At 41.5% G+C, this 27,891-nt stretch overlaps 1 protein-coding gene across 3 annotated transcripts in view; it reads right to left on the reverse strand.

The window, feature by feature from the left end:
- FRMD3 (FERM domain containing 3) overlaps nucleotides 1-27,891 on the reverse strand; it is a 379,109-nt gene that overhangs the window by 74,055 nt on the left and 277,163 nt on the right. For all 3 annotated transcript variants that reach the window (XM_061200526.1, XM_061200527.1, XM_061200525.1), the window contains 3 exons: nucleotides 27,522-27,619; nucleotides 15,449-15,572; nucleotides 398-485 (listed from right to left, as the gene is read on the reverse strand). In XM_061200526.1, coding sequence (XP_061056509.1) covers nucleotides 398-485; nucleotides 15,449-15,572; nucleotides 27,522-27,619 — 310 coding nt within the window. The remainder of the gene's footprint in view (nucleotides 1-397; nucleotides 486-15,448; nucleotides 15,573-27,521; nucleotides 27,620-27,891) is intronic.

The following is a 27,891-nucleotide window of genomic DNA, read 5'->3' on the forward strand; positions in this document are numbered from 1 at the left end:
CCACTTGAGAGAAATGCTGTCAAGTATTAATTCGAGAAAAAGGAAAAAAGAAAAACAAATACGTACTCCTAATGTGAATTTTAAACCTTTCTTTTTTCCTTCCACTTACCCATTTTTAAAGATTGCATTCTTGCTGGCAATGGCCTTTGAAAATAAACCTGTTAGGATCCTATAACTTCTCAGGAGTAAAACCATCCATTTGATGGATGAATGAATTAGCAAGCAATTAGAAGAGACCCAAACATGTGACTGCAGCCCACTGTTGTCCCTTATGATTAGGGGTGATGGGTCAGGCTGTGGAAATATCCTAGAAGGGATCCTCCAGACCTGCATACCAATTAACTCTTTTTTGGGCAAAACAATCATTATATGTCGACCTGCAGTGAGGGGCAGTTACCTTGCATGGGTGGGGATCCACCCCATAGGTTTCCAAAGTGTGAGCTTTCAGGAGTAAGTTAAATTCAGCAACTGGTGGGCTCTGGCCTCTAAAATCACACAAGAAAAGTTTAGGGAGTTAATATGAAAAATAATAGAAACATGGAGTTCTTTCATTCAATAAAATGTGCTATTCTTAACTAAACAAAGAGAGAAATCCCATAAATAGTAAGACTGGTCATTCTTCCTCCCCACGAGGAGCCCTTTGCTAAGAAATCTGAGCCCATGTTCCAGGGCTAACTGTTCCATTACAAACCCACACGTACTGTGAGGGCTCCAGTGACCTGGACAGTTAATCAAGGTTATCAAGTTACCAATAAGCAGGCCCTCGCAAATTCAATCTTAATATGAACTAAAACTCAGCATCTGTTCTTTCCTACTTACTTTAAAAGATTATCCAGGATAAATGGCATTTCTTTTTGCTCAGGGTAGGAAGTGGGCAAGCCTGTTACTCCATCAGCAGCCTAAACAGAGCCATCCGGGTAAGAAGAGCTATCAACCATTCCATTGTAAAGCCCTGGATTTTGAAAGGAAATCTCAGCCACTTCTAGTCCTAGCTGTGTCCTCCAGGGTGGTAAACAAGGTCTTGGCCCCAGGCAGAAAAAGGGGGCTGCAAATACAGATGGCTATGAAGCCCTTTCAGGGCTAACTTCCAAACCAGGATTGTGCAGCATTTCAAAGACTCTGCTTTGACTAACAATATCTCACATGTATCTTAGAGAATCCGAACCATTCTCCAAGGATAATATGTAACCTGAACAACCAAGAAGAGTTTGCTAACAACAGGAATGCAGTTTTATGTTCACAATGTAAAACTATATTGCAATATTAACTCTATTTCCACCCAAGCCTCTCCTCAAAGATGGATTCCCTCCCCACCCCCTCAAGACAGCGAAGAGTCCTCATGCCTCTAATGAAAACAGTATCCCATCTTCCTTCTCTGTAAAGCCTTTCAAGATCTTCTCTTTACCCTGAATGTTCACTCTGATATGTCTAAGGAGCATCTTTATTCATCAAGATCAGCACTGTGGGGACCCTTGTAATCCAACAACTCATTTCTGACCATTTCTTTGATTCTTTTCTTCCCTTCCCGGCCTCTTCCTCACCTCAATCACTCTCTCTCTCTTCTCTCCTTTGACAGACCCTAGCAAATGGATTTTGAAACTCCTAGGTCTATCCTCCATGTCTTTTTAAGCTTTGTTTCATTCTTTTAAATCTAAGGCTTTTTGTATTACATTCTGAATTCTTTCTTTTTTTTTTTTTAAACACATTGGTTTTTTTCACTATTTTTTAAATTAATTAATTAATTTATTTATTTTTGGCTGTGTTGGGTCTTCGTTTCTGTGCGAGGGCTTTCTCTAATTGCGGCAAGTGGGGGCCACTCTTCATCGCGGTGCGCGGGCCTCTCACTATCGCAGCCTCTCTTGTTGCGGAGCACAGGCTCCAGACGCGCAGGCTCAGTAGTTGTGGCTCACGGGCCCAGTTGCTCCGTGGCATGTGGGATCTTCCCAGACCAGGGCTCGAACCCGTGTCCCCTGCATTGGCAGGCAGATTCTCAACCACTGTGCCACCAGGGGAGCCCCTGAATTATTTCTTTATTCAAACCTCCAGCTCATTAATTTCTTCTCCAGTTGTGTGCATCCTGCTTTCCATCCCACTGATGAGTTGTTTTAAAATATCAATTAAATATTTCATTTCTAATGTAATGTCTATTTGGCTCTTGAAACAGATGCCTGTCCTTATTTTATGGAATAAACTCTTCTTACTCCTCTGAGGATATCCACTTTGTTTCTTTTAAAGTCCAATCCCTGTTACTCCATTACTGCTGTTTTCTTGGTGACAGCCCTTTGGTTTGTTGAATCAGAGTGTCTTATTCAATGAATTGATGTTTCCTTAAGTGTTTGGTGATTCTTGGTTGGATGTTCATCTTTGTATTTTATGTTATTTGTTTAATACAGTGGCCTCCAGAGGTTGTAGGGAAGGGCAAGACAGGCCACATGGGAAGAGTGTGAGTTAGTAACTTGATTTCAGGCTGAAGGTTGTAGTTCCTTCTGGACGTCGTCCACATAAGGTACCTCCAGCTCAAGCCTGCTGCTGCCCATGACTCAGCATAAGGGAACCAGAGGAAGAGGTCAAAGCTGCCCAACTGTTCCAGATGCAGTTGCCCAACCACCATGATGGCTGCCCTGTTATCTGTTGCCTGAAGCACCCAGAACCATTCCTATTCTATATGTCTTTGACCTGGATTCCTTCCATCTATTTCCTATCTTCCAGAGATACCGCAGGACTTCTGATCCAAAGATGGTATTTTTCTTGCATCTGCTTTCTAATACATTTTCTATTATCCACAGGGACTTGGAGAGGGAAGGGAAGGGAGCCACATATGCTACCTTTTTCTTTTAAAAGAAGAGGTAATTTTTAAATCCATCCTTTACACAATATATTCCTGAGGGATTAACTCAAACACCTTCTTTAGGAAAGTAAAGTCTTTCTAAAGCCTTTCTGAATTTCCTCTTTAGTTTTGATGTTCTGAAGTTTCACTGGGACATACATAAAGGGAGCCTCCTTATTTATTCACCCTGATCAGCACTTTATGACCCTTTCAATCGAACAAATCCCATCTTTCTTTGACCATTTCTTTGATTCTTTTTTTTTTTGAAGCCGTAGTCATTATAATTGTTTCTCTTTTTGATAAAGGAACAAGAGATTCAAGAAAATCACCAAGTATTTTGATGGGGAAGGGAAAAGGGGACTTTCTGCAAGTTTTTGCAATACATACAGGTATTTCTCCCTTCATAGCTCTCTCATAAGTTCCTGAAGTAAAAGCTTACCTTTCACCAGAAAATAAAGATAATTATTGAATCTGAATATTGGGGGCTTCCTGCCCCCACATACACACTCTTTCTTTTCTCTCTCACTCACTCGTTCATACACTCCCTCACCCCGCTGGCTGGGGACAAAGCGCAAAGCTGAGCTGCCCAGCATGTGGCTAAGCAGTACTCCCCCACTCTGGTGGCCCTCAGGCAAAACTTCAGCCTAATGACCCAGATTGAGGCCAAAGAGAAGCAGGACTAGAGCTAAAGCAGCCCAGCACCTCCCATGCCACAGGCCACCAGCTCTGCTCCAGGATAATCCTGCCGCTTCACGTGAAAGGCCCTCACTCTGCCTCTAGAGAGCTGGCCGTTCCCCTTTGTGGCAAACCATCAACCTCTTTGTCGAAACAGCTACAGACTGTTTATTCTTGAAATTCGACTTTGGTTTTCCAGCACACCCTTCTTTTCCATTCAGTCTGGGAACAAGTTAATTTTGAAAGGCTATAGTTTGGAAGTTCATATTGGAAAGTGAGGACTTTTTGCTTGCCTAGGTGGTCTCTTTCTGACCACTTCCCTGTCCTTTGTAAATCTGATGAGCATCTAATTGCAAACACTCAACCCCAGATGGCAGCAGGGTGCAGTGCTACACAGCTCCAGAGGACACACCATTAAACTCAAAGACCTCTGTTCATCAGGAGCTATCATCCAGGCGTGAAAAGGTAAGTCCCTGTCTGGGAAAAGATTTTGGCAACATGTACAATCAAAAAAGGACTCCTATGTAGAATATTTTTTTAAAAACCTCCAATAAATCAATAAACAACAATAAAATAATTTTTAAAGATAACTCAGAAGGAAACATGGCAAAAGACTTGAATAGACACTTCACAAAATAAGATATCCAGATAGCCAACAACCACATCACAATGTGCTTAACCTCTCTAAGATCAGGAAAATGAAAAACTCTAAGAAGTCACTTACACATCCATCTGACAGCCAAAATTTAAAAAAAATACCAAGCACTCATGAGCATGTGCAGCAAAAGCAACCCTCATATACTGTTGGTGGAAGACTGATTTAGTAGAACTATCTGGAAAACTGACATTATCTACTGAAGTTAAACATGTTTACCCTATAACACAGCAATTCCATTCATAGTCATACATACAACAGGGATGAGTGCCTGCTGCATCAAGAAATATATAGAATTTTCACAGTAGTGCCATTTGTAATAGCAAAAAATAGGAAACAAATGTCTACTAACAGTAGAATGGATATACAACAGAACACTATACAGCTGTGAAAATAAATGAATTCCAGCCACACACAACAAGATGGGTGACTATTACAAAAATAAAACTGAACAAAACAGGCCAGATATAAATGAATACACATTGAATGAATTCCATTTATATGGCTTTTTTAAATGAGCAAAACAAAACTAAAGTCGGACATGTGATTACCTTTGGTGGGGGGAAGGGAGAAGATAAATATTGGGAAGGGGCATAACAGGGGCTTCTGAGATGTCACAAATTCTCACTTTGACCTGGGTGGTGGTTACATACATACTTGCTTTGTAATAATTCATTGAGCTTGACATCTATGTTTTGTTGGCTTTTCTGAATTTGTGTTATGCTTCCATTTTTAAGAGTTTAAGAAAAAAGGAAAAGAAAGAAAAAAGGTTGTGAAGCACTGGGAACCCTCATAAATTACTGGTGTGAATGGAGCAACCCCTTCAGCAAACAAGCCACAATCTCCTAGAAAAGCTGAAGTTGTGCAAACTCTATGGCACAAGCTTGTACCTGGTTTCTACACCTAGGGTTGTACCTACACTTAGGGACTCTTTTACATACACCCCTATGAGAAGTATTCAAGAAGCCATAATAACTTTGTAATAGCAAAAACCTAGAAACAACCCCAATGTCAACAGGAAAATGGATACATAAAATGTGACACGTTCATATGATAGAAAATTAATTACACAGAAGCAAAAACGAAGACCTATGGCTGTATGGATCAATGTGAACAACCTCAAATATACCATGTTGGTAGGGGGAAAGTGAGATACACAAATAGAGTATGATTCCATTTGTATGAAAGTCAAAAGTAGGAAAAAACTAAGCATACATTACTTGTTGATGTATGGAGTACATTTATGAAAGCAAAATAAGAGAATGAATAACCTAAAATTCAGAATAGCATAGAGAAGGGAGGGAGGTAGTCTGGAAGGGTCAGGTTAGGAGACTTGAGATCATCTGGTGATGTTCTAATTCATAAGCAGAGTTAGGGGGTCATGGGTGGTTTTTCAACTACTCTTTAAACTATACATATATTGAATATACTCTTTTATATATTATACATTTACAATGATTAAAAGAGAAACAATTCCTGCCTTTTTAGTAAAAGAATTATTGGGTGAAGTATTATGCAATCTAAAAGCACCATTGAACTAAACAGAATAGTCAGGAATATAAGAGATATCCATGCAGAGCAACCTTTTACCAAACTCTCCTGTTCTGAGCAATATATAACTGTTTATATTGTGAAGCAGTATATATATTTTTTTCACTTAATATTCATCAAGGAGGAATTCTTATGCTCATTTTATAGATGAGGATTTTGACACTCAAAGAGGAAAAGTAACTTGCTCAAGGTTACTCAAGTATTAAGTGGAGGAGTGAATGCAAACCCAAGGCAGCCTGATTCCAAAGGGCTTCTCAGGACCTGCGCTACCATCACGACCAACATGATATGGTCCAGGGCCATGTGCCTGCTCTCCTGGATGCCAGGCTGAGCATTTCCAAATGACATGGTTTCTACTGGTACTTCTAGAAAGCATTTTTCAAATTCTAAACATTTCATGTTATCAGTGTTGAGGCACTCCATCCCAGATGACAGATATTTAGATCTGATTAGAGAGCAGTGATATCTTCTTTCAATCTAGGTCAGAGATCCCCAGACTAGAGCCTGCGGGCTAAATCCGGATCACCGCCTGGTTTTGTACAGCCCTGAAGCTAGAAATGTTTTTTCCATTTTTAAATGGCTTGAAACAATCAAAGAATAATATTTCATGCCCTGTGAAAATTACATGACATTCAAATTTCAGTCTCCATAAATAAAGTTTTATTGGAACAAAGACACAGCCATTTGTTTGGGTACCATCTGTGGACATTGTCATGCTACGATGGCAAAAATGAGAGGTTGTGACAGAGACCATATGTTGTGCAAAGCCTAAGATATTTACTAAATGGCCTAGGATAGGAAAAGTTTGCTGAACCCTGATCTAGGAACTGAACACAGGACTAGAAAACAACTGAAGCTGTGTCTGTTTGATTCCATACAATGGAGATTAAAAATAGTACCTATCTCCAAGATTTGGTGTAAAGAATAAGCAGTTAACAGATGTAAAGCCATTAGACTAGTGCCTGGCACAGAGCATGCTCTCTCCTCGCCCTCAGAATAGCATTTGTTCCCTTCCTAGCCCTGCATGTGACTGAAATCAGAAATATGACTTGATTGGAAGTGTCAGGAAGCATGCCAAGATATTTACAGTACAGCAAAGGCCTCTCTTCAAAATAAAAGTCCTCGAATTGGTATCATTTGCATTGGGTTTGACTCAGATCTCCAATGCCTAAGCATTTCAAAGACTTAATCTAAAAATTCATACACAGAGAAAAGCTACAAATGTTCAGAGAAGGAAAAGGGTTCAAAACCAATGGAGAAAAGGTAGAGACCCTGATAGCACTAAGAAACTCCCGAGTCCCCCTGACTCACTGAGGAGGAAACCATTTAATAGTCAGGTTTTCAGGAAGACATTAAGATCAATTAAATAGAAATTTGTTTTCCTTTCAAATCTCCCACTGGACATTTGTTTCTGGCCAAAACTTTGTTTGGTAATGGAAAATAATGATTTTCTATCCTTTAAATCTGGCACCAGGAATTGTTCTGCTAAGATTAATAGTGTCTCTAATGAGTCATTTAGAGACAAAGACCAGTGTTTAGTTGAATTCTTTTTCAAGAACTAACAATTCTCTAAAGATATAGTTTTCTAATAAACTAGGTGAGGTCAAGTAATTATGTACTTAGCTATGTATCTCCCTTCTGCCTGTCTTGAAAACTTTTTTTGCCAAGAGAAACACTCTCTCTCTTATTGATCCTCCTTTAGTATACCATTACATAGAGTACAAAAACGTACAGCATCCCAAGAATGAATGCAAATTATTAGTGGACGTTAATTGTGGAGTGAGGTGTGGGTCTTGACAGCAATGACTTGGGCTGCTTGGGGCACAGCTGGACAGGGAAAGGGGTGGATTTGGCTCCACCTGAACCATTTGGGTCTGTGAGCTCCAGAATTAAACTCTTGGGTAAAAGACCAATAGAATGGTCTGCTACCGCAAAGTAGAATTCTCAACTTGAGTTAGGTTAGGTTTTGCTGCAACTTGGTTGCAACTTTAGAGTTTGTTTACCACTGGCTCCAAAGCTTGAAAGTGCGCTCAGAACTTGCCTTTCAGCAGGGCTTGGGATCTTAGCATCCACGAGACTCTGGAGAGTTCTCTATGCTTTATGGCTTGGCTGCCAACTTTCTGAGCTGCAGGAAATCTCCTCTGCTCTCCAGTCCCACCCACGGCTCTCTGCACCTCAGATGACCGTTTTCCTTCCTGTGGTCATGTCCCCCGCCCTTGGCAAGGGATGTCCTGCCCTGGCTGAAGGTCTGCAGTCCCTCTGAGGGGTTTCACTCAGCTCTCCTGCCCTGTCTGACGTTGGCATACTGCCCCTCTTCACTCAGTGAAGGCCTGGGGTCCAATGGTGGTGGGAAAGTGCAACTCACTCTGTAGCTGGAGTCTTTGGGGCCCCAATCAGTCAGGTCAGCCCACTTGTGGTCACTAAAGGCTTGTTAAAGGTTTGGCTCGTTCCCCTTGCCCCCCACCTCTGGCATATTCCTCCTCCTCCCACCACCACCAGAGGTAAAAGCAACAGCAGGTCTCTGCTGTCCCAGGAAGGGCATTCTGGATTTTAGTACCTTTAGGTTTCTTTGCATCCTTAGCTCTCAGATGGGTTTTAAAAATATGACTTTGTAGTTTATCTAGCTTGTTGGTCCTGTCTCGGTGTTAGGGGGAGATCCCTCTCTCGTGCTTTCCACATCTTCACTGGAAGTGAGGGTCCCTAGTCTGTCACTTCTAACTCTTTACTTAGGGACATTATCTCTCCTAAGCTCCTTGGGGAACATTAGGGACTGCATCTGTGCAGAGCATTAGATAGAACACTACAAATTTGGGTGACTGCCATGATATGCGGGAGACATATGGTGATGCTCTGGGACAGGGGCAAGACACATAGAAGAACAGCTACTTAGAAAGACATCAGAGTGCTTTACAGGAACACTTAGGTTTCAGGTCAAGTTCTATTGCTTCACAACTGTGTAGCCTTGAATAAGTTAATTTCTCAGGCCTCCATTTCCTTATTGGTAAAAGAAGGTGGTTTCAAACAATCCAATGGAGGACGGAGGTGAATTGACTGAGCAGGGATGGTGGTGACTCAGAGAACAAATGATTCTTTTAAAGAGTGCTGCTGCTGTCATGTAGGTGACAGGCATGTTACCAAATCCCCCAATTGCACGTAAAGCTAGAACTTTATGGGAGCTGATTCCATTTTCCAAAACTATTATTTGGCCAAAGAACATACATCTGGGTGAGAGTGTAGTCCAAGGACTGTTATTTTTTTTAATTAATTAATTTATTTTTATTTATTTATTTTTGGTGGCGTTGGGTCTTCACTGCTGCACGCAGTCTTTCTCTAGTTGCGGTGAGCAGGGGCTACTGTTTTTTGTGGTGCGCGGGCCTCTCATTGCGGTGGCTTCTCTTGTTGTGGAGCACGGGCTCTAGGTGTGCAGGCTTAGTAATTGTGGCTCGCGGGCTCAGTAGTTGTGGCTCGCGGGCTCTAGAGTGCAGGCTCAGTAGTTGAGGCACACGGGCTCAGTTGCTCCGCGGCATGTGGGATCTTCCAGACCAGGGTCGAACCTGTGTCCCCTGCACTGGCAGGCGGATTCTTAACCTCTGCACCACCAGGGAAGTCCTAGAAAGCTAGACATTTTTGAAACTATAAATCCTTGCCAGGAAGCCATGGCACATGATTTACAGAGATTGTGAGCTTTGAGAAATAAAAAGAGATACTGTCTCTGTTTAAAATACACTCAGTGTCATTATTACTTCCAGCACAAACCTCACTGCATTAGATCATTATGGGGGTGGCTAATCCAATAATTTTTCTGCTCTTTAAGGGCAAGGAATATACTTCATCAAACCAATTCACCGCCAATTGAGCTTTCTGAATATTTAAAAGCCGATGACCTGTTACTGAAGCTAATCCAAAGGTCTTTGCTTCTAATGAGAAACCTGATGAACTATCTGAGTAGAAACTCCAGGAAAACCTCCAGAGAAACTATCACGGTTCCTGATAGTGAAATCAATCTCATTCTTGATCTTCAACCCCCTCTGAGGACCCCCCCAGGACTAATGGTATGGGTATTCCCTCTTAACCCAGATGGTCATGATTAAAGCTGTGGAAAACAGAAACCAAAAGAGTCAAAAATAACAACTGTCACGTCCCCAGGGATTGTTGCAATGGCTTCCTCCAGCCACCAGAAGGCTCTAGAAGGAGGAATAACCTATTTCTAAGCAGTCCCATTGCTAGGATCTCATCTCTGCATACCAAACTCAAATAAAATCTATAAATTATGAGATTATTTCTTATACATAGTTTTAAAAACAAATATGGATCTTTTGTCTTAAAATTATCTGTAGAGTCAGGATAGTGAAGCAGAAATTGATTCTAGACCTGCTCTACTAGATGTTTAAAACAAAGGTCAGCAAACTAGAACCCATGGATCAAATCCAGTCCACCATCTGTTTTGTCAATAAAGTTTTAGTGAATCACAGCCCACTCATTTATGTATTGTCTATGTCACTCTACAAAAGCAGAGCTGAGTGGCTGCAATAGAGACCATACAGCCCAGAAAGCCAAACAAATTTATTAACTACACCTGATCTAGAAGAATTATTCAGCCTCAGTGAGTTTTAGCATAAACATATATTCAAAAATGTGAATCATATTGATACATATCTACATATCTACTGAACCTGTCCAGTTCACAGGTTATTAAGAGGCCCAAAGATGCCTTTATAAAATCTTTCTAAATAAAATTCTATTAGCTATATACCTATTGGAATGGCCAGAATCCAGAACACTGAAAACACCAAATGCTGGTAAAGATGTGGAACAACAGGAACTCTCATTCATTGCTGGTGGGAATGCAAAATGGTACAGACAATTTGGAAGACAGTTTGGCAGTTTCTTACAAAATTGAATATACTCTTACCATACAATCCAGCAATGATGCTCCTTGATATTTACCCAAAGGAGATGAAAATTTATGTCCACACAAAAGCCTGCCCATGGATGATTATACCAATTTTATTCGTAATTGCCAAGACTTGAAAGCAACCATATGCCCTTCGGTAGGTGAATGGATAAATAAACTGTGGTACATACCACGGAATATATTATTCAGCAATATGAAGAAATGAGCTATCAATAAAAGATGAGCAGGAATCTTAAATGCATATTGCTTAGTGAAAAAAGCTAATTTGAAAAGGCTACATACTGTATGGTCCCAACTATATGACATTCTGGAAAAGGCAAAACTATGGAGACAGTTAACAGATCAGCAATTGCCAGGGGTTAGGGAGGAGGGAGGGATGAATAAGGCAGAGCACAGAAGGTGTTTAGGGCAGTGAAAGTATTCTGTATGATACTATAATGGTGGATATACGTCATTATACTATTGTCTAAACCCAAAGAATATACAACATCAAGAGCGAACCCTAAGGCATCAATGTAGGTTCATCAATTATAATAAATGTTCCACTCTGGTGGGGGATGGATGATGATATGGGGAAGGTTGTACATGTGTTGGGGCAGAGAATATAGGGGAAATCTGTATACCTTCCACTCAATTCTGGTGTGAACCTAAAACTTTTCTAAGAAATAAAGTCTATTAAAACAAAAACTCTATTAGTCAATGAGATTGTGAAGGCCATTAAGAGCTGTTTGCCAGCTGTTTCCAGTCTGCACCTTCTGGACACCTGATAGAACTGCACTTCCTTGCTGTTGGGTGGGACCATGTGGCTAGTTCTGGCCACAGTGGTAAAGCAGAAGTGATAATGTATCACTTCCAAGCTGAAGCGGGACCTTTCACAGCTCTCTTTTTCCTGGCAAACTCAAGTTTGTGACTGACCCGAGTGAGAATGACTAGTACAGCCCCCAGCTGACCTCTGGTGGGTATACAGCAGAGCAAGAAGTAAATAAATAAATGAACAAACAAACAAACCTTTCTTGTTCTAACCCACTGAGCTTTTGGAGTTGTTTCCTCAGGAAAATCTAGTTACCGTGACTGGTACAGAGATGATCAATAACTATGATATTATATTTGCAAAACTATGTCTTCTCCCCCCCATCAGTCAATGATGGGGCACATCTGAAGAAGCAAAGCTGACCTAGCCATGAACTCCAAACTTCACTCACAAATCTCTTCAACATTTAAAGGAGTCTAAGCACTTAGTCCATGAAAATTCTTACTAAAACCTTGGCCTTATATTTTCAAGCACCTCAAAATTCCAGAGTCTCTCTCTCTCTCTCTCTCTCTGTCTCTCTCTCTCTTCCCCCTAAAGAACTCTCTTATTAATGCCTGTCTATCAATCCATCTTGGGTCCACCTTCAAGCACTGTGTAGCCTCCTAAGGAGGAAAGTTCTTCCGCCCTGATTCATTTTCTCCCAAGAATCACAGCTTTAGTACCTTCCACAGAGAGCACAGGAGAAGGAGGATTCTAATCAAGTAAAAAGGCTGGAGAAGATTGTGAACGCACAGAGCTAATCCTGCTTATCAGGCAAATCATGGTCATTTCTGCTAATGTCTGAGTGTCTCTATTGGCATCTCTTTTGTTTTCTTTCTTGACTGGGCCAGAAACCAGGTAGGGAGCAAGAGATCATTTGCGGGGGGGGGGGGGGGGGGGGGGGAGGGAGTGGGCTCAAACCCCAACAAAGGCCAACTGGAAACCATTCAGGAAGTTTCCATAACAACAGATCATTGATCATGCATTATCCCTTTGCTGTGTGGGAGGGTCATGAGTGCTGTGATAACCTTGGAGAGTAAGACGGTTAACACCTTGGTGCAGCCTCAAGGTCTCTTCCATCTATGACTCCTTCCTGGAACTGTCAGGTTTGCAGAGCAATCCAACCAGAGGTCCAATTCCCACACAAGAAGATCGATACTTTCATGACCTGTGTGCAAAGGGCTCGCTGATCCCCCCAGGGCAACCTCAGTCTCTGTAGCAGGTTTCCAACCTATTCTGTTGATAGAAAGCCCCTTCTCTTCTGCATTGTCAGCTTGCCTGCTCTTCTTATCTTTCCATCCAAACCTGAACTCTCTCTCTGCTGCATTGATGCAGAAGGAAACACATGACTACTTAAGGAGAAAAAGGAGCAAAAACACATAGGAAAATACCCTCTGAATGTCTCTTTTCAATATCACAGGATATCTGGCTGTTTCATCCTCCAGACATACAACTTTGACTTCTTCACAAGGGCTTTCTGGGTGTTACAAATGTGTTGGGCCACAGGAAAGCAGCTTTGGCCAAGCCATGGAGTTTACTTCCAAGGTCTACAAACCATAGCTGACTGTTGACCCTGTCTATTCTTTAGATGCATGAAGACTACTTTCAGGGTTGTCAACAAATTCAGATGCTGGCACAAGGTCCAATCTACAGCTTTATTATTATAAAAAACAATCTGGAATCTTCTTGGATCCACTCATCTGCTCATGAAATCCAGTGGGTCACCAAGTCTTCCTGCAACGTCTCTCGAAATTCTCTTCTTTCAGTTTTCTCTACTCCAATTCTTGTTCAGGTCCCCAGCATGTCTTGCCTGGATGACAGCTCTAACTGATCCTCCTGCCACAGTCTCCACCCTCTGGGCCATCGCCATCATGATCACTATGGAACATCAATGTGACTACCAGGTTGCCTTCTGGCTGCTCAGCACAGGGGATAAGAGCATGGGTATGAGTGTCAGGTAAGAGCAAGGTTCGAGTCCTGACTCTGCTACTAACAGTGCAAGTCCTTCAGCCACTCCAGGCTGTGCTTTCTTCACCTCAGACAGGGAACAACAATAGCACCAACCTCGTAGAGTTTGGGAGGACTGAGTGGGGCGATGCATGTAAGGCTCTTAGCACAGTGTTTGGCATCCAGTAAGAGCTCAATAAACGTTTATTATCGGGCTTCTCTGGTGGCGCAGAGGTTAAGAATCCACCTGCCAATGCAGGGGACACGGGTTCAAGCCCTGGTCTGGGAAGATCCCACATGCCGCAGAGCAACTAAGCCTGTGCGCCACAAGTACTGAGCCTGTGCTCTAGAGCCCGCGAGCTGCAACTACTGAAGCCCGTGTGCCACAACTACTGAAGCCTGTGCACCTAGAGCCTGTGCTCTGCAACAAAAGAAGTCACCGCAATGAGAAGCCTGTACCCCGCAACAAAGAGTAGTCCCCGCTCTCCACAACTAGAGAAAACCTGCGCACAGCAACAAAGACCCAATGCAGCCAAAAATTAAATAAATGAATAAATAAATTTATATATTAAAAAAATGTTTATTATCATATGTTCTGAGCATTTGAGACCCTGCAAATTCTGGTAACAGCAGACCGTTCAATCCCCTTCCCCTACCAATCTGCACAGTGGATGTGACTGCTTCATCCTGAGGGTCTCACCCTGTGCTGCTCAGACACTGCTGGTCCACAAGCCCTCAACTGAAGCACTGGAACTTTACTTTTACCTCTAGCATGCTAGTTCCCAAATTGTAGAAAGAGTAGGCAGACTGTCATATTTTCAACAAAGCTTTCATTGGGAGACAATACCCTAAAATTACCCATAGAGATGGTATGTTGCTTTCTGAAATCTGTACAATTTTTGATGTCTAATCATCTTTACCTCTTAAGGACAAAGGTCATCTTTTTAGAGCTGAACTATGCTGCCACCTTTAATGCCCACATGTACACTCTTCTCAGAATTACCAGCAGGGGGAGTGCCTGCACAAAGCAGGGATCTCAGCACTCCCTCTCAAGGGGACAGTTATTTGTTCCAGGATTCATAATCCAGTGACACTATGGTTTTTTTTGTATTTTTTTTTTTTATGATTACCAGAAGCGCAGAAGATGGGAGCATCTCAGCACGCACAGTTCTTCATCCATACTTGTCATAGCACAGCCCAGGCTTGCTATGATTATCAAAATGAATTTTCTGTGATTTGCAGGGATCTATATTCTAGTTACAGATTAGAATACCTGAGTTACCTGGATTCCAAATTGGTGATGATTCCTATTCATGCTTCATTTCCTTCCTTGTAGCCTATGCAGAACAGAAGCATCACAATGCTCCAGAGCACAGACTCTGGAGCCAGGCTGCCTGGATTCAAATCCAGCCTCTGTCACTTGCTAGCTGTGTGATCCTGGGTAAAATGCTTACTCTGTGCCTCAGTTCCCTCATCTGTAAAATGGGAACAACCATGGCACCTATCTCCTAACTTGTTGCGAAGATTAAATGAGTCAATATGCACAAGTACTGAGAACAGTGTCTGGTCCACAGTGAATAAATACTGTATGTGATTTCACTACTCCTACTCCTCTGTAGTTATCAATCGTCCTGGAGCATCACAGACAAGGAAAAGAGAAGCAGATGCTGAATCTGTCATCTTGAAAGCAGCTCAGGAAAGGAAACCTTGCCAATGGATTCTACTCTACTTGGAGTCAAAGCTTTCAGCAATGGCCACAGGAGGGGAAGAGGCAATGCAAAATTCAAAATAGAAAGGATTACTTATTTATGTTAGATTTCATGTTCAGAAACTCAGGGTTGTTAAAACCCAGAAGAAAATATATGGCTCTAATAACTGCTGATGGTTCATAAACAGCCACACAGGGGACCCCACATTATTGAGATTGTCATTGATGGAGGACCTTGACAGCGCCCAGAAATACTGACCTGCCACCTGAAAGAGTCTACCCATACATTACAAATATTCTTCACAACACGATTTCCACATTCCCTGCAATAAGAACACTTTCTCACCTCTATCATTTCTACAAATGTCTACCCCTATTACCTGAGTTCATTTTTATGAATTTCCACTATTTTTCTTTCCAGCTTCTGTGACTGCTTGGGGAAAATCTCAAACTCACTGATGTAATTCTCAGGATGCTCGTCAGGATCGTAGTCACCGAGCTCAGCTGCAACCAGAAAAAATAAAGAGAAAAAGAAAGGTTACAAACAACAAGAGCAGTGTCCTTGTCCCCGCACTGAACCACAGCGCCCCCCTCCCCCGCCTCTTCAGGAGACCTTCCAACACTAGCAGCAATATGGCAACTTCTGTCAAGCCAGAAAGATAAACGTTTGGGTTGCTTTGGCTGTGTGGCTAACAGGGTCTTCGTGCTCTGGCCTGGTGTCAGGCCTGAGCCTCTGAGGTGGGAGAGCCGAGTTCAGGACATTGGTCCACCAGAGACCTCCCAGCCCCATGTAACTTCAATCGGCTAGAGCTCTCCCAGAGACCTCCATCTCAACGCTAAGTCCCAGCTCCACTCACGACCAGCAAGCTCCAGTGCTGGACACCCCATGCCAAACAACTAGCAAGATAGGAACACAACCCCACCCATTAGCAGAGAGGCTGCCTAAAACCATAATAAGTTCACAGACACCCCAAAACACACCACCAGACATGGTACTGCCCACCAGAAAGACAAGATCCAGCCGCATCCACCAGAACACAGGCACTAGTCCCCTCCACCAGGAAGCCTACACAGCCCACTGAACCAACCTTACCCACTGGGGGCACACACCAAAAACAACGGGAACTACAAACCTTCAGCCTGTGAAAAGGAGACCCCAAGCACAGTAAGTTAAGCAAGAGAAGACAGAGAAATACACAGCAGATGAAGGAGCAAAGTAAAAACCCACCAGACCAAACAAATGAAGAGGAAATAGGCAGTCTACCTGAAAAAGAGTAATGATAGTATTCAGAGTAATGATAGTAAAGATGATCCAAAATCTTGGAAATAGAATAGACAAAATACAAGAAATGTTTAACAAGGATCTAGAAGAACTAAAGAGCAAACAATGATGAACAACAAAATAGATGAAATTAAAAATTGTCTAGAAGGAATCAATAGCAGAATAACAGAGGCAGAAGAATGGATAAGTGATCTGGAAAATAAAATAGTGGAAATAACTACCACAGAGCAGAATAAAGAGAAAAGAATGAAAAGAATTGAGGACAGTCTCAGAGACCTCTGGGACAATACTAAACGCACCAACATTCGAATTATAGGGGTCCCAGAAGAAGAAGAGAAAAACAAAGGGACTGAGAAAGTATTTGAAGAGATTATAGTTGAAAACTTCCCTAATATGGGAAAGGAAATGGTCAATCAAGTCCAGGAAGCACAGAGAGTCCCATACAGGATAAATCCAAGGAGAAACATGCCAAGACACATATTAATCAAACTAGCAAAAATTAAATACAAAGAAAAAATATTAAAAGCAGCTTTTATAATATTTATATATTATTAAATATTATATAATTTATATAATATAAATTATATAATATTTTTAATATAAAAATACTAAAAGGGAAAAACAACAAATAACACACAAGGGAATCCCCATAAGGTTAACAGCTGATCTTTCAGCAGAAACTCTGCAAGCCATAAGGGAGTGGTAGGACATATTGAAAGTGATGAAAGGGAAAAACCTACAACCAAGATTACTCTACCCAGCAAGGATCTCATTCAGATTCGACAGAGAAATTAAAACCTTTACAGACAAGCAAAAGCTAAGAGAATTCAGCACCCCCAAACCAGCTTTACAACAAATTCTAAAGGAACTTCTCTAGGCAGGAAACACAAGAGAAGGAAAAGACCTACAATAACAAACCAAAAACAATTAAGAAAATGGTAATAGGAACATACATATTGATAATTACCTTAAATATAAATGGATTAAATGCTCCAACCAAAAGACCTATGTCTGGCTGAATGGATACAAAAACAAGACCCGTACGTATGCTGTCTACAAGAGACCCACTTCAGACCTAGGGACACATAAAGACTGAAAGTGAGGCGATGGAAAAAGATATTCCATGCAAATGGAAATCAAAAGAAAGCTGGAGTAGCAATTCTCATATCAGACAAAACAGACTTTAAAATAAAGACTATTACACGTGACAAAGAAGGACACTACATAATGATCAAGGGATCAATCCAAGAAGAAGATATAACAATTGTAAATATTTATGCTCTCAACATAGGAGCACCTCAATACATAAGGCAAATGCTAACAGCCATAAAAGGGGAAATCGACAGTAACACAATAATAGTAGGGGACTTTAACACCCCGGTTTCACCAATGAACAGATCATCCAAAATGAAAATAAATAAGGAAACACAAGCTTTAAATGATACATTAAACAAGATGGACTTAATTGATATTTATAAGACATTCCATCCAAAAACAACAGAATACACTTTCTTCTCAAGTGCTCATGGAACATTCCCCAGGATAGATCATATCTTGGGTCACAAATCAAGCCTTGGTAAATGTAAGAAAATTGAAATCGTATCAAGTATCTTTTCCGACCACAACGCTATGAGACTAGATATCAATTACAGGAAAAAAAACTGTAAAAATACAAACACATGGAGGGTAAACAATACACTACTAAATAACCAAGAAATCACTGAAGAAGTCAAAGAGGAAATGAAAAAATACCTAGAAACAAATGACAATGAAAACACGATGGCCCAAAACCTATGGGATGCAGCAAAAGCAGTTCTAAGAGGGAAGTTTATAGCAATACAATCCTACCTCAAGAAACATCTCAAATAAACAACCTAGCCTTACACAGAAAGCAATTAGAGAAAGAAGAACAAAAAAACCCCCCAAAGTTAGCAGAAGGAAAGAAATCATAAAGATCAGATCAGAAATAAATGAAAAAGAAATGAAGGAAACAATAGCAAAGATCAATAAAACTAAGAGCTGGTTCTTTGAGAAGATAAACAAAATTGATACACCATCAGCCAGACCCATCAAGAAAAAAAGGGAGAAGACTCAAATCAACAGAATTAGAAATGAAAAAGGAGAAGTAACAACTGACACTGCAGAACTACAAAGGATCATGAGAGATTACTACAAGCAACTCTATGCCAATAAAATGGACAACCTGGAAGAAATGGACAAGTCCTTTGAAAAGCACAACCTTCTGAGACTGAACCAGGAAGAAATATAAAATATAAACAGACCAATCACAAGCGCTGAAATTGAAACTGTGATTAAAAATCTTCCAACAAACAAAAGCCCAGGACCAGATAGCTTCACAGGCGAATTCTATCAAACATTTAGAGAAGAGCTAACACCTATCCTTCTCAAACTGTTCCAAAATATAGCAGAGGGAGGAACACTCCCAAACTCATTCTATGAGGCCACCATCACCCTGATACCAAAACCTGACAAAGATGTCACAAAGAAAGAGAACTACAGGCCAATATCACTGATGAACACAGATGCAAAAATCCTCAACAAAAAACTAGCAAACAGAATCCAACAGCAAATTAAAAGGATCATACACCATGATCAAGTGGGGTTTATCCCAGGAATGCAAGGATTCTTCAATATATGCAAATCGATCAATGTGATACACCATATCAACAAGTTGAAGGATAAAAACCACATGATCATCTCAATAGATGCAGAAAAAGCTTTCGACAGAATTCAACACCCATTTATGATAAAAACTCTCCAGAAAGTAGGCACAGAGGGAACTTACCTCAACATAATAAAGGTCATATGTGATAAACCCACAGCCAACATTGTTCTCAATGGTGAAACTGAAACCATTTCCACTAAGATCAGGAACAAGAGAAGGTTGCCCACTCTCACCACTATTATTCAACATAGTTTTGGAAGTTTTAGTCACAGCAATCAGAGAAGAAAAGAAATAAAAGGAATCCAAATCAGAAAAGAAGAATTAAAACTGTCACTGTTTGCAGATGACATGATACTATACATAGAGAATCCTAAAGATGCTACCAGAAAACTACTAGAGCTAATTTGGTAAAGGAGCAGGATACAAAATTAATGCACAGAAATCTCTTGCATTCCTATACACTAACAATGAAAGATCAGAAAGAGAAATTAAGGAGACAGTCCCATTCACCACTGCAACAAAAAGAATAAAATACCTAGGAATAAACCTACCTAAGGAGACAAAAGACATGTATGCACAAAACTATAAGACACTGATGAAAGAAATTAAAGATGATACCAACAGATGGAGAGATATACCATGTTCTTGGATTGGAAGAATCAACATTGTGAAAATGACTATACTACCCAAAGCAATCTGCAGATTCAGTGCAATCCCTATCAAACTACCAACGGCATTTTTCACAGAACTAGAAAAAATTTTTTCACAATTTGTATGGAAACACAAAAGATCCCGAATAGCCAAAGCAATCTTGAGGGGAAAAAATGGAGCTGGAGGAATCAGACTCCCTGAATACAGACTATACGACAAAGTTACAGTAATCAAGACAGTATGGTACTGGCACAAAAACAGAAATATAGATCAATGGAACAGGATAGAAAGCCCAGAGATAAACCTAAGCACAGATGGTCACCTTATCTTTGACAAAGGAGACAAGAAGATACAATGGAGAAAAGACAGCCTCTTCAATAAGTGGTGCTGGGAAGACTGGACAGCTACATGTAAAAGATTGAAATTAGAACACTTCCTAACACCATACACAAAAATAAGCTCAAAATGGATTAAAGACATAAATGTAAGGCCAGACACTATAAAACTCTTAGAGGTATACACTGATGTGTATAAAATTGATGACTAATAAGAATCTGCTGTATAAAAAAATAAATGAAATAAAATTCAAAAATTCAAAAAAAAAAAAAACTCTTAGAGGAAAACATAGGCAGAAGACTCTTTGACATAAATTACAGCAAGATCCTTCTTGACCCATCTCCTACAGAAATGGAAATAAAAACAAAACTAAACAAATGGGACCTAATGAAAGTTAAAAGCTTTTGCACAGCAAAGGAAACCATAAACAAGACGAAAAGACAACCCTCAGAATGGGAGAAAATATTTGCAAATGAAGCAACTGACAAAGGATTAATCTCCAAAATATATAAGCAGCTCATGCAGCTCAATATCAAAAAAGCAAACAAACCAACCCAAAAATGGGCAAAAGACTTAGACATTTCTCCAAAGAAGATATACAGATTGCCAACAAACACATGAAAAGATGCTCAATATCACTAATCATTAGCAAAATGTAAATCAAAACTACAATGAGGTATCACCTCACACCGGTCAGAATGGCGATCATCAAAAAATCTACAAACAGTAAACGCTGGAGAGGGTGTGGAGAAAGGGAACCCTCTTGCACTGTTGTTGGGAATGTAAACTGATACAGCCACTATGGAGAACAGTGTGGAGGTTCCTCAAAAAACTAAAAATAGAACTACCATACGACCCAGCAATCCCACTACTGGGCATACCCTGAGAAAACCATAATTCAAAAGAGTCATGGACCACAACGTTTATTGCAGCACTATTTACAATAGCCAGGACATGGAAGCAACCTAAGTGTCCATCGACAGATGAATGGATAAAGAAGATGTGGCACATATATACAATGGAATATTACTGAGCTATAAAAAGAAAAAAAATTGAGTTATTTTTAGTGAGGTGGATGGACCTTGAGTCTGTCATACAGAGTGTCAGTCAGAAAGAGAAAAACAAATACCGTATGCTAACATATATATATGGAATCTAAAAAAAAAAAGGGTTCTGAAGAATCTAGACAAGAATAAAGATGCAGATGTAGAGAATGGACTTAAGGACACAGGGATGGGGAAGGGTAAGCTGGGACGAAGTGAGAGAGTGGCATGGACATATATACACTACCAAATGTAAAATAGATAGCTAGTGGGAAGCAGGCGCATAGCACAGGGAGATCAGCTCAGGGCTTTGTGACCACCTAGAGGGGTGGGGTAGGGAGGGTGGGAGGGAGACGCAAGAGGGAGGGGATATGGGGATATATGTATACGTATAGCTGATTCACTTTGTTATACAGCAGAAACTAACACAACATTGTAATGCAATTATACTCCAATAAAGATGTTAAAAAAAACAAAAACAAAAACAAAAAAAACAAAACAAAAATACAAAACAAACAAACAAACAAAAAACAAAACAAAAAGAGCAGAGTGTACACAGAATGGCTCCCGCCACCCAAAAGAAGATCATGGAACAAGCTCACCCAACGAAATGTGTTTGTATCCATGGAAAAACCACAGCCTGAGTGTCTAGAAGGTCATATTCTAGTTCAGATTTAGCTGTGTGTGCTTGGGCACTTGCCGAACTCTCTGGGTCTCATTTTCTTCATCTATACAATAAAGGAGTTTAAAATCATTGTTTCTCAAAGAGGCACTATTGGCATTTGGGGAAATAAACAATTCTTTATTGTTTCAGACCTTCCAAGGCATGGTAAGACATTTAGCACCCCTACCCTTCAGGTACTAAGTGCTGGTGGCACACCCAGATATTATGACCACCAAAAATGCCTCCCAATGTTTCCAAATGCTCCCCACAATAGGAGGTGTTACCACCTCTAGCTGGAAACCACTGGGTGTTCCTCAAGTTTCCTTTCACAGTTAATTTTCTCTGAGTCGAGGAATTCCCTGGCTGGAGCTGCTTGCTCTGAGATTTGTGCAGGTGTGGCTCAATCGATGAAAAATCACAACATAAAGGCACCCAAGAGGATTGTACTTTAAAATAAATGGATTGCTCTTCAAATTAAAGAGTGTGCATCAAAGTATGGCTGAGCATCCCAGATTAAGGTTGTTGCCGGGTTCTAATATAGGGTACGTCCAGAGGGTCTTTAAGGGTAAAAAGAAATGCCTGCACATCTCTGAGCACCCAGAGGGTCTATGAGAAGATGGACGTAGGATATGCATCGAGCAGAGCCTGAAGCAGCAAAGGTGATGCTCTTGCAGTGGGAATACTTTGTACTGATTCCACAAGCTTGCTAAGGGAAATGAGCCAGAACGGGCAAGTATCTCAGGCAGAAATGGCCCAGGAAAGTAGATTAAAGATGGTGGGAAAATGGTACTGAAGAACTTGATCACCAACATGACTTTGAAGTAGATAGAAATCAATATGCCTTAAGCACATCTGCAAAATCACATCCAACTCAGTAATTTGTATCTACTGTCCCTTCATTGTTGAATCATCTAATGACTGTAAAAGGATAAAACTGGGAGGAAAGCAAAGCTCTTTAAAGCTTCTTAATAGAGCTCAAATTACAGAGTTCTGAAAACAACTTAAAATGTATACCACAGGAGGAAGGACTTATTTTAAGTAAAATAAGACCCAAAATGCCATCAGCCATAGAGGGAAACTGATTAATTTGATCATATCAAAATAAAAATATTTCTGTTCATTAAAGGACATCATAGTCAAAATAATAGATAAGTTGAAATAACATATTTGCAAAATCTAAATGTGACAAAGGCTAATATCTAGAGTAAAGAAAGAACCCCTACAAATCTATAAGTACATGGGCAGGAATTCCAATAGGAAAATGGTCAAGGCATATCAACAGCCAATTCATAGAAGGGGAAACCCAAAGGCCTCATGTATGGAGAGCTGCCCAAACTCATCAGTAATGACAGCTGTGCAAACCAAAACTAGAAGATGTCACTTTACACCTATGAGATTAACAAAAAGTTTAGGAAGCCAGATGATTCTATGTGTTGGCAGGGACATGAAGAAATAGAAGTACTTGTACACGTCCGAAGATTCTTGGTGCATGTAGCTCTTCTAGAGAGCAAGCTGGGAGTATTTAGCCTAATATTATTACCCAGCAATCCCATTTCTGGGCGTATATTCTAAAAAACTCTAGGTGCGAAAAAAGACATGGGGCAACTTGGGTGTTCATTATTGCTGGGAGCAGTAAATAGCACATGAGCAATGCACCCTACTGGATACTCTGTAGCAATTAAAAGCAACAAAATAGATGTATACCCAGAAATGTGAATAGATTCCTCAGTGTTCTGAGCATAAAAAGGAAGGATTAAATGAGTTCTATAGCCCCATTTAATTTATGAAACTTAAGAGTATATACAGACACGACAATACTAATCATTTTATAAGGATGTATGCCAAGTCAAAGATATACATGAACCCAGCTGTTGCCTTTAGGAACAGAAATGGAGAATAATGAAAAAAGGGAAATCAATCAATCAATAGATGGGACCAGTGATGAAAAGTGAGCCACGAACTGGTGATTAACTCAATCTAAGTTTCAAAAGAAACACACATAACACACCTACACATACATGCAAACACACACACACATACACGTGCCCCTGTGAGCTGGCTATGGACCCCAAAATTTAGGGGATGGTATAACCCAGTGCCTGCTTTTCCGCAGAGAATGGACCACTGATGTTAAACTAGGCCATGTCCAATGCAATGTCACCTTGCACAGTTGACGGGTGGCGTTGTTTGTGCTTGTATTGTTTTGGGTGGGCATTTCTCTTTCCAGGAACACTTGTGAAGTACAATGGCCTTGTACTGCTAAACACAGCAAATAAGTAGCCTGGCAAATGCCAGCAAACTAGAGAAGAAATGCCATGGAAACTGCACAGGTTTGCTGACAAGGTAAATGTCAACGTCTCCCTTATCACATGCCCAGCTTTCTTGTTCCTTAAAGCTTGTCTTCAACTCTGACCTCACCTGAAGCAAAAGGCCGTTTATAAATGATTAAGGACTTCTAACTTCAAATTTTGTTTTCCATAGAGGAGTTGGGTAAGAAGCCTGTGGTTCTCTCTCCCACATGTGACGATGAGGGTAAAGTTACAACAAATAACATACAGTACATGGGATGGCTTGCGAGAATTTAAATTAAGATTAAATTAAATTAAAATTAAAGAGAATTTAATTGTCAGCAAAATCCAAAGAGTTGAAGCAAAAGGATGAGTGTGACCGGGTGATGGTAAGTACAAAGGGCAAGCATGACAGTGGCACTTCCCCTGGTTTGGAGAGGACTCATTCCAAAAGAACTTGAGATACAGGACGTTACAGCCCCAGGGTCAACTCCTTTGGGAGCCTTCCCTGACTACCCTTGCTGAGCGGGGGGCCCTCCTGGGGTCAGAGCAGGGACCCTGTGTGTCCCTCTGTTTAGACGTTAACACATCATCACAGCTTCCTGTTTACTTGTCTGTCCCCTTCCCCCCACAGGGACTTCACATTGCAGTGGCCTGCCACCTAGGAGCTCTTCAATAAATGTTGAGAGAACACATGACAAATACATGGATGAGGTAGTGAAACAACCACTCTTTCCCAAGTATAGAAATAAAGCATACATTGGTGCAATTTAGGCAAGTGCCCTGGTTCACTTAACATATTTAGTGGAGGACTTACTGTGTGCCAGACACGGGGGTACTGTGGTGAAAAAGACCCCCAGAGTTCCACTTCCATGGAATTTAGATCCTACATAAGGGGCGATGCATAATAAGCCCCCAAACAACTCAACAAGATAATTTCAAATATAAGTGCTTAAAAGACAACAGAACAGGGGCATGAGAAAGAATGATGTGCAGAGAGAGGCTACTTTAGTAGTCTAGGAAGACTTCTCAGAGGAAGTGACATCTGAACAGAGTTCTGAATATCAAGACGGAGCCACAGACCCACAGGGATTGGACACACCAGGCAGAGGAGATAAGAACAGTAATCCTGCCATATTGTGTTTTGTAGAAGGAACAGGAAAGATATTTGTATCAAGAAAGAACATAAATAGATTCCTAGGGCTTCGTGTGTTTGTTTTGCAGTTGGTATTATGAAGACAATGCAAAGCATGTATTGAATATGCTCATTGTATTCAGTGTGTACAGGTGGCAAAACTCTGGGTGGCTGCCTGTTTTATACACTCAGAATATTCTGAAGCTTAAAACATGCTCCTTCAAAGAGTGTTAGCAAACAAAAGGCCAGTAAAAAGTCACATGTCCTCTGCTTTCTAATCATTTACTCCACATTCCCTATCACTCTCTGTAAGCATAAGCAGTTCTGACAAAGCAGATCTTTATCTGCATTTGTAATGATCTCTAGAGCTGCTGTAATTCCACCCCGAGCATCAGAGAACTTGATGAATCCAGCTTTTACTGGATTTGCTACAAATGGTCCATGGACACTGCTGCATTTTAGAGCTGAAAGGTTTTCTTGAGGTCTGTCAGTTCACTTCCAACTCTACTCTCTCGACAGCATCTGTGAGTATGGTCAGTGCTAACAGCAACGAGGGATAAAATAGGGCCCTGATCATCTGGATGGAGGCTTTGTGGCTTTATTTCAAACATAAAACAGGATGGAGAGTTTTCCCATTACAGATCCATATTGAGCTTGTCCTTGGACAACTGACCATGATTCACTAATGCCTAAATGCGTCCTGAAATCCTCATATGCCAGTCTATTGCTTGGATTAATATCGATTTGCTTTTCCCTCATGGAAGACAGTGCACCCTAACTAGGAACTTGCAGTCTTCACAGGGAAGAAGAACTATGGGGGTTGAACATTCCTTAGCTCTATATAAGAGAGGCAGCTTTCAGAAGCACACACTCTACCTTGGGGCAGATGGAAGGACTATTTCCCATCAGGCTATCACTGTCGTTCTAACTTTAAACTTGAGTATCTCCAAGGGTTTTAACACCACTGCCAAAATCTGCTGAGCGGCACTAGGTTGCTCCCAGAGGATGGGGAAAAGCAACACAGATAGACTTCAGAATTCTCAGAGAGCACACACACCTGGAAACAGGGTCCTAGGAACTATTTCACAGCACAGAGCATCCCATGGGGACAGTGGTGAGTGACAGTGAAACCCCCAGGAGAATGACAGATGTCTCTCTTAAGCTGTGAATGAAGGTTGGAATTGTGATCAGACAGACGATTGTCATGATCCGCTTATGACCCCATCATAAGCTCCTTCATTATTTCAGATCCTTTATAAGGGTGACATGCTCACTTGGTAATCTCTCTCTCTCCCCTTGTCCTCACCTGCTTCCTTCCTTCTCCCCTCCGTCCCTCCTCTCTTCTCCTAGTTCCCCTCTCCACCCTCCCCTTCTCTCATAAACATGTCATCAGCATCCATGCTACAAATGGCGGGAACACCTGAGTCCCTCCAAGCAGGCCCTGCTGCCAGCTGCCTCCCAGCTGACCCAGGGGAACAGAACAGCTGAGTCATTCTTCACTTGGGTCCTGGGCCCGTCCCCATGACGATGCTCTGCCTTGGGCTCTGGAGACAGCCTTCTCTCAAACACTTTTTTTTTACAGGTCGAAACATCCAGAAGCTTACCCTGGGTCCTATATGCTTGCTGCTTCCCAATGCCCCACACTCTGGGGCCTGTTCAACCCTGAGAATAAGTCTCATGAAATTGTCACACAAGTATGACCACCTCATTCAATATATGAAGACACCGAAGCTTAAAGAGTTTAAATCATTTGTCTATGGTGAAATAACCAGGAAATGGGAATTCAGGTTCAAACTGCAGAATGACAGGCTGTGAGCCTGGCGGTCTCCTCACCATACTCCGTGACTAGAAAAGCTGAAGCATTAGATACAGTGCACATATATACACATACTACTCATGTGAATACATATGTATAAATGCTTTGATATTTCACTTCAAAGGTTTGAAAGGACACCTCTTTGACACCTACCTTCCTGGACATAGATTCCCCGCTCAATATACCCATCACGCCCCACACCTGATGGTCGGAGCTCAGAGCACAGAACACCCCATATCCCTTCAGAGCTTCTTATAAAGTCACGCATTCCAGCCCCTTTGAAACAGAGAGTCTGAGCTCTACCTTGGGGCTTTGAGGACCTCCGTTCTTGCAGAGGCCCCTGTGACCACCGCAGCCCAGCCTTCCACCAGGACCCCAGAGGCTTGGGAGGGAAGGGGAGGCGGGGGTCCATTGCTAAGTACCCAGCCCTGCCTGGCCTCAAACCATGACACGGGCTGGATGGGCACAGGCTGGGGAGGAGGGAGTCTCTGAACAGCCAAAGCTCTACTGTCCAGTACAATGGTGGGGATGGGCAGCCGTGGCCACACTTACCTTGGACGATACAGGCACCCAGGTAGGCAGCATCTGAAAAGGAGCAGAGCAGTCGACCGTGGAAAATATCTCTTTTAATTTGCAGGTACAAAAGATACCTGCAATGCAAAAGGAGAAAGAGTCGCCCTAAGTTTTGGCCGAGGCCTGGAAGAAGTGGAAGGATCGCTCATGCGTCATCCACCTGGGTCACCAGAGCCCTACCCAAGCCCCTCAGAGAGCAAGCAGAAGAAAACTGAGAGGAGCGCCCAGAGTTCAGAAAACCTGAAGTGTCTGTGGCAGCTTCCAGAGCTGTGTGGCTGGCCCTTTCCAAAGAGATACAGGAAGGATGCAGGAGAGCCACAGGGCCTAGCAGCCACCCTCCCTGGCAGAA

Source organism: Eubalaena glacialis, chromosome 9 (genome assembly GCF_028564815.1).
Source record: "Eubalaena glacialis isolate mEubGla1 chromosome 9, mEubGla1.1.hap2.+ XY, whole genome shotgun sequence".
Lineage (NCBI taxonomy): Eukaryota > Metazoa > Chordata > Mammalia > Artiodactyla > Balaenidae > Eubalaena > Eubalaena glacialis.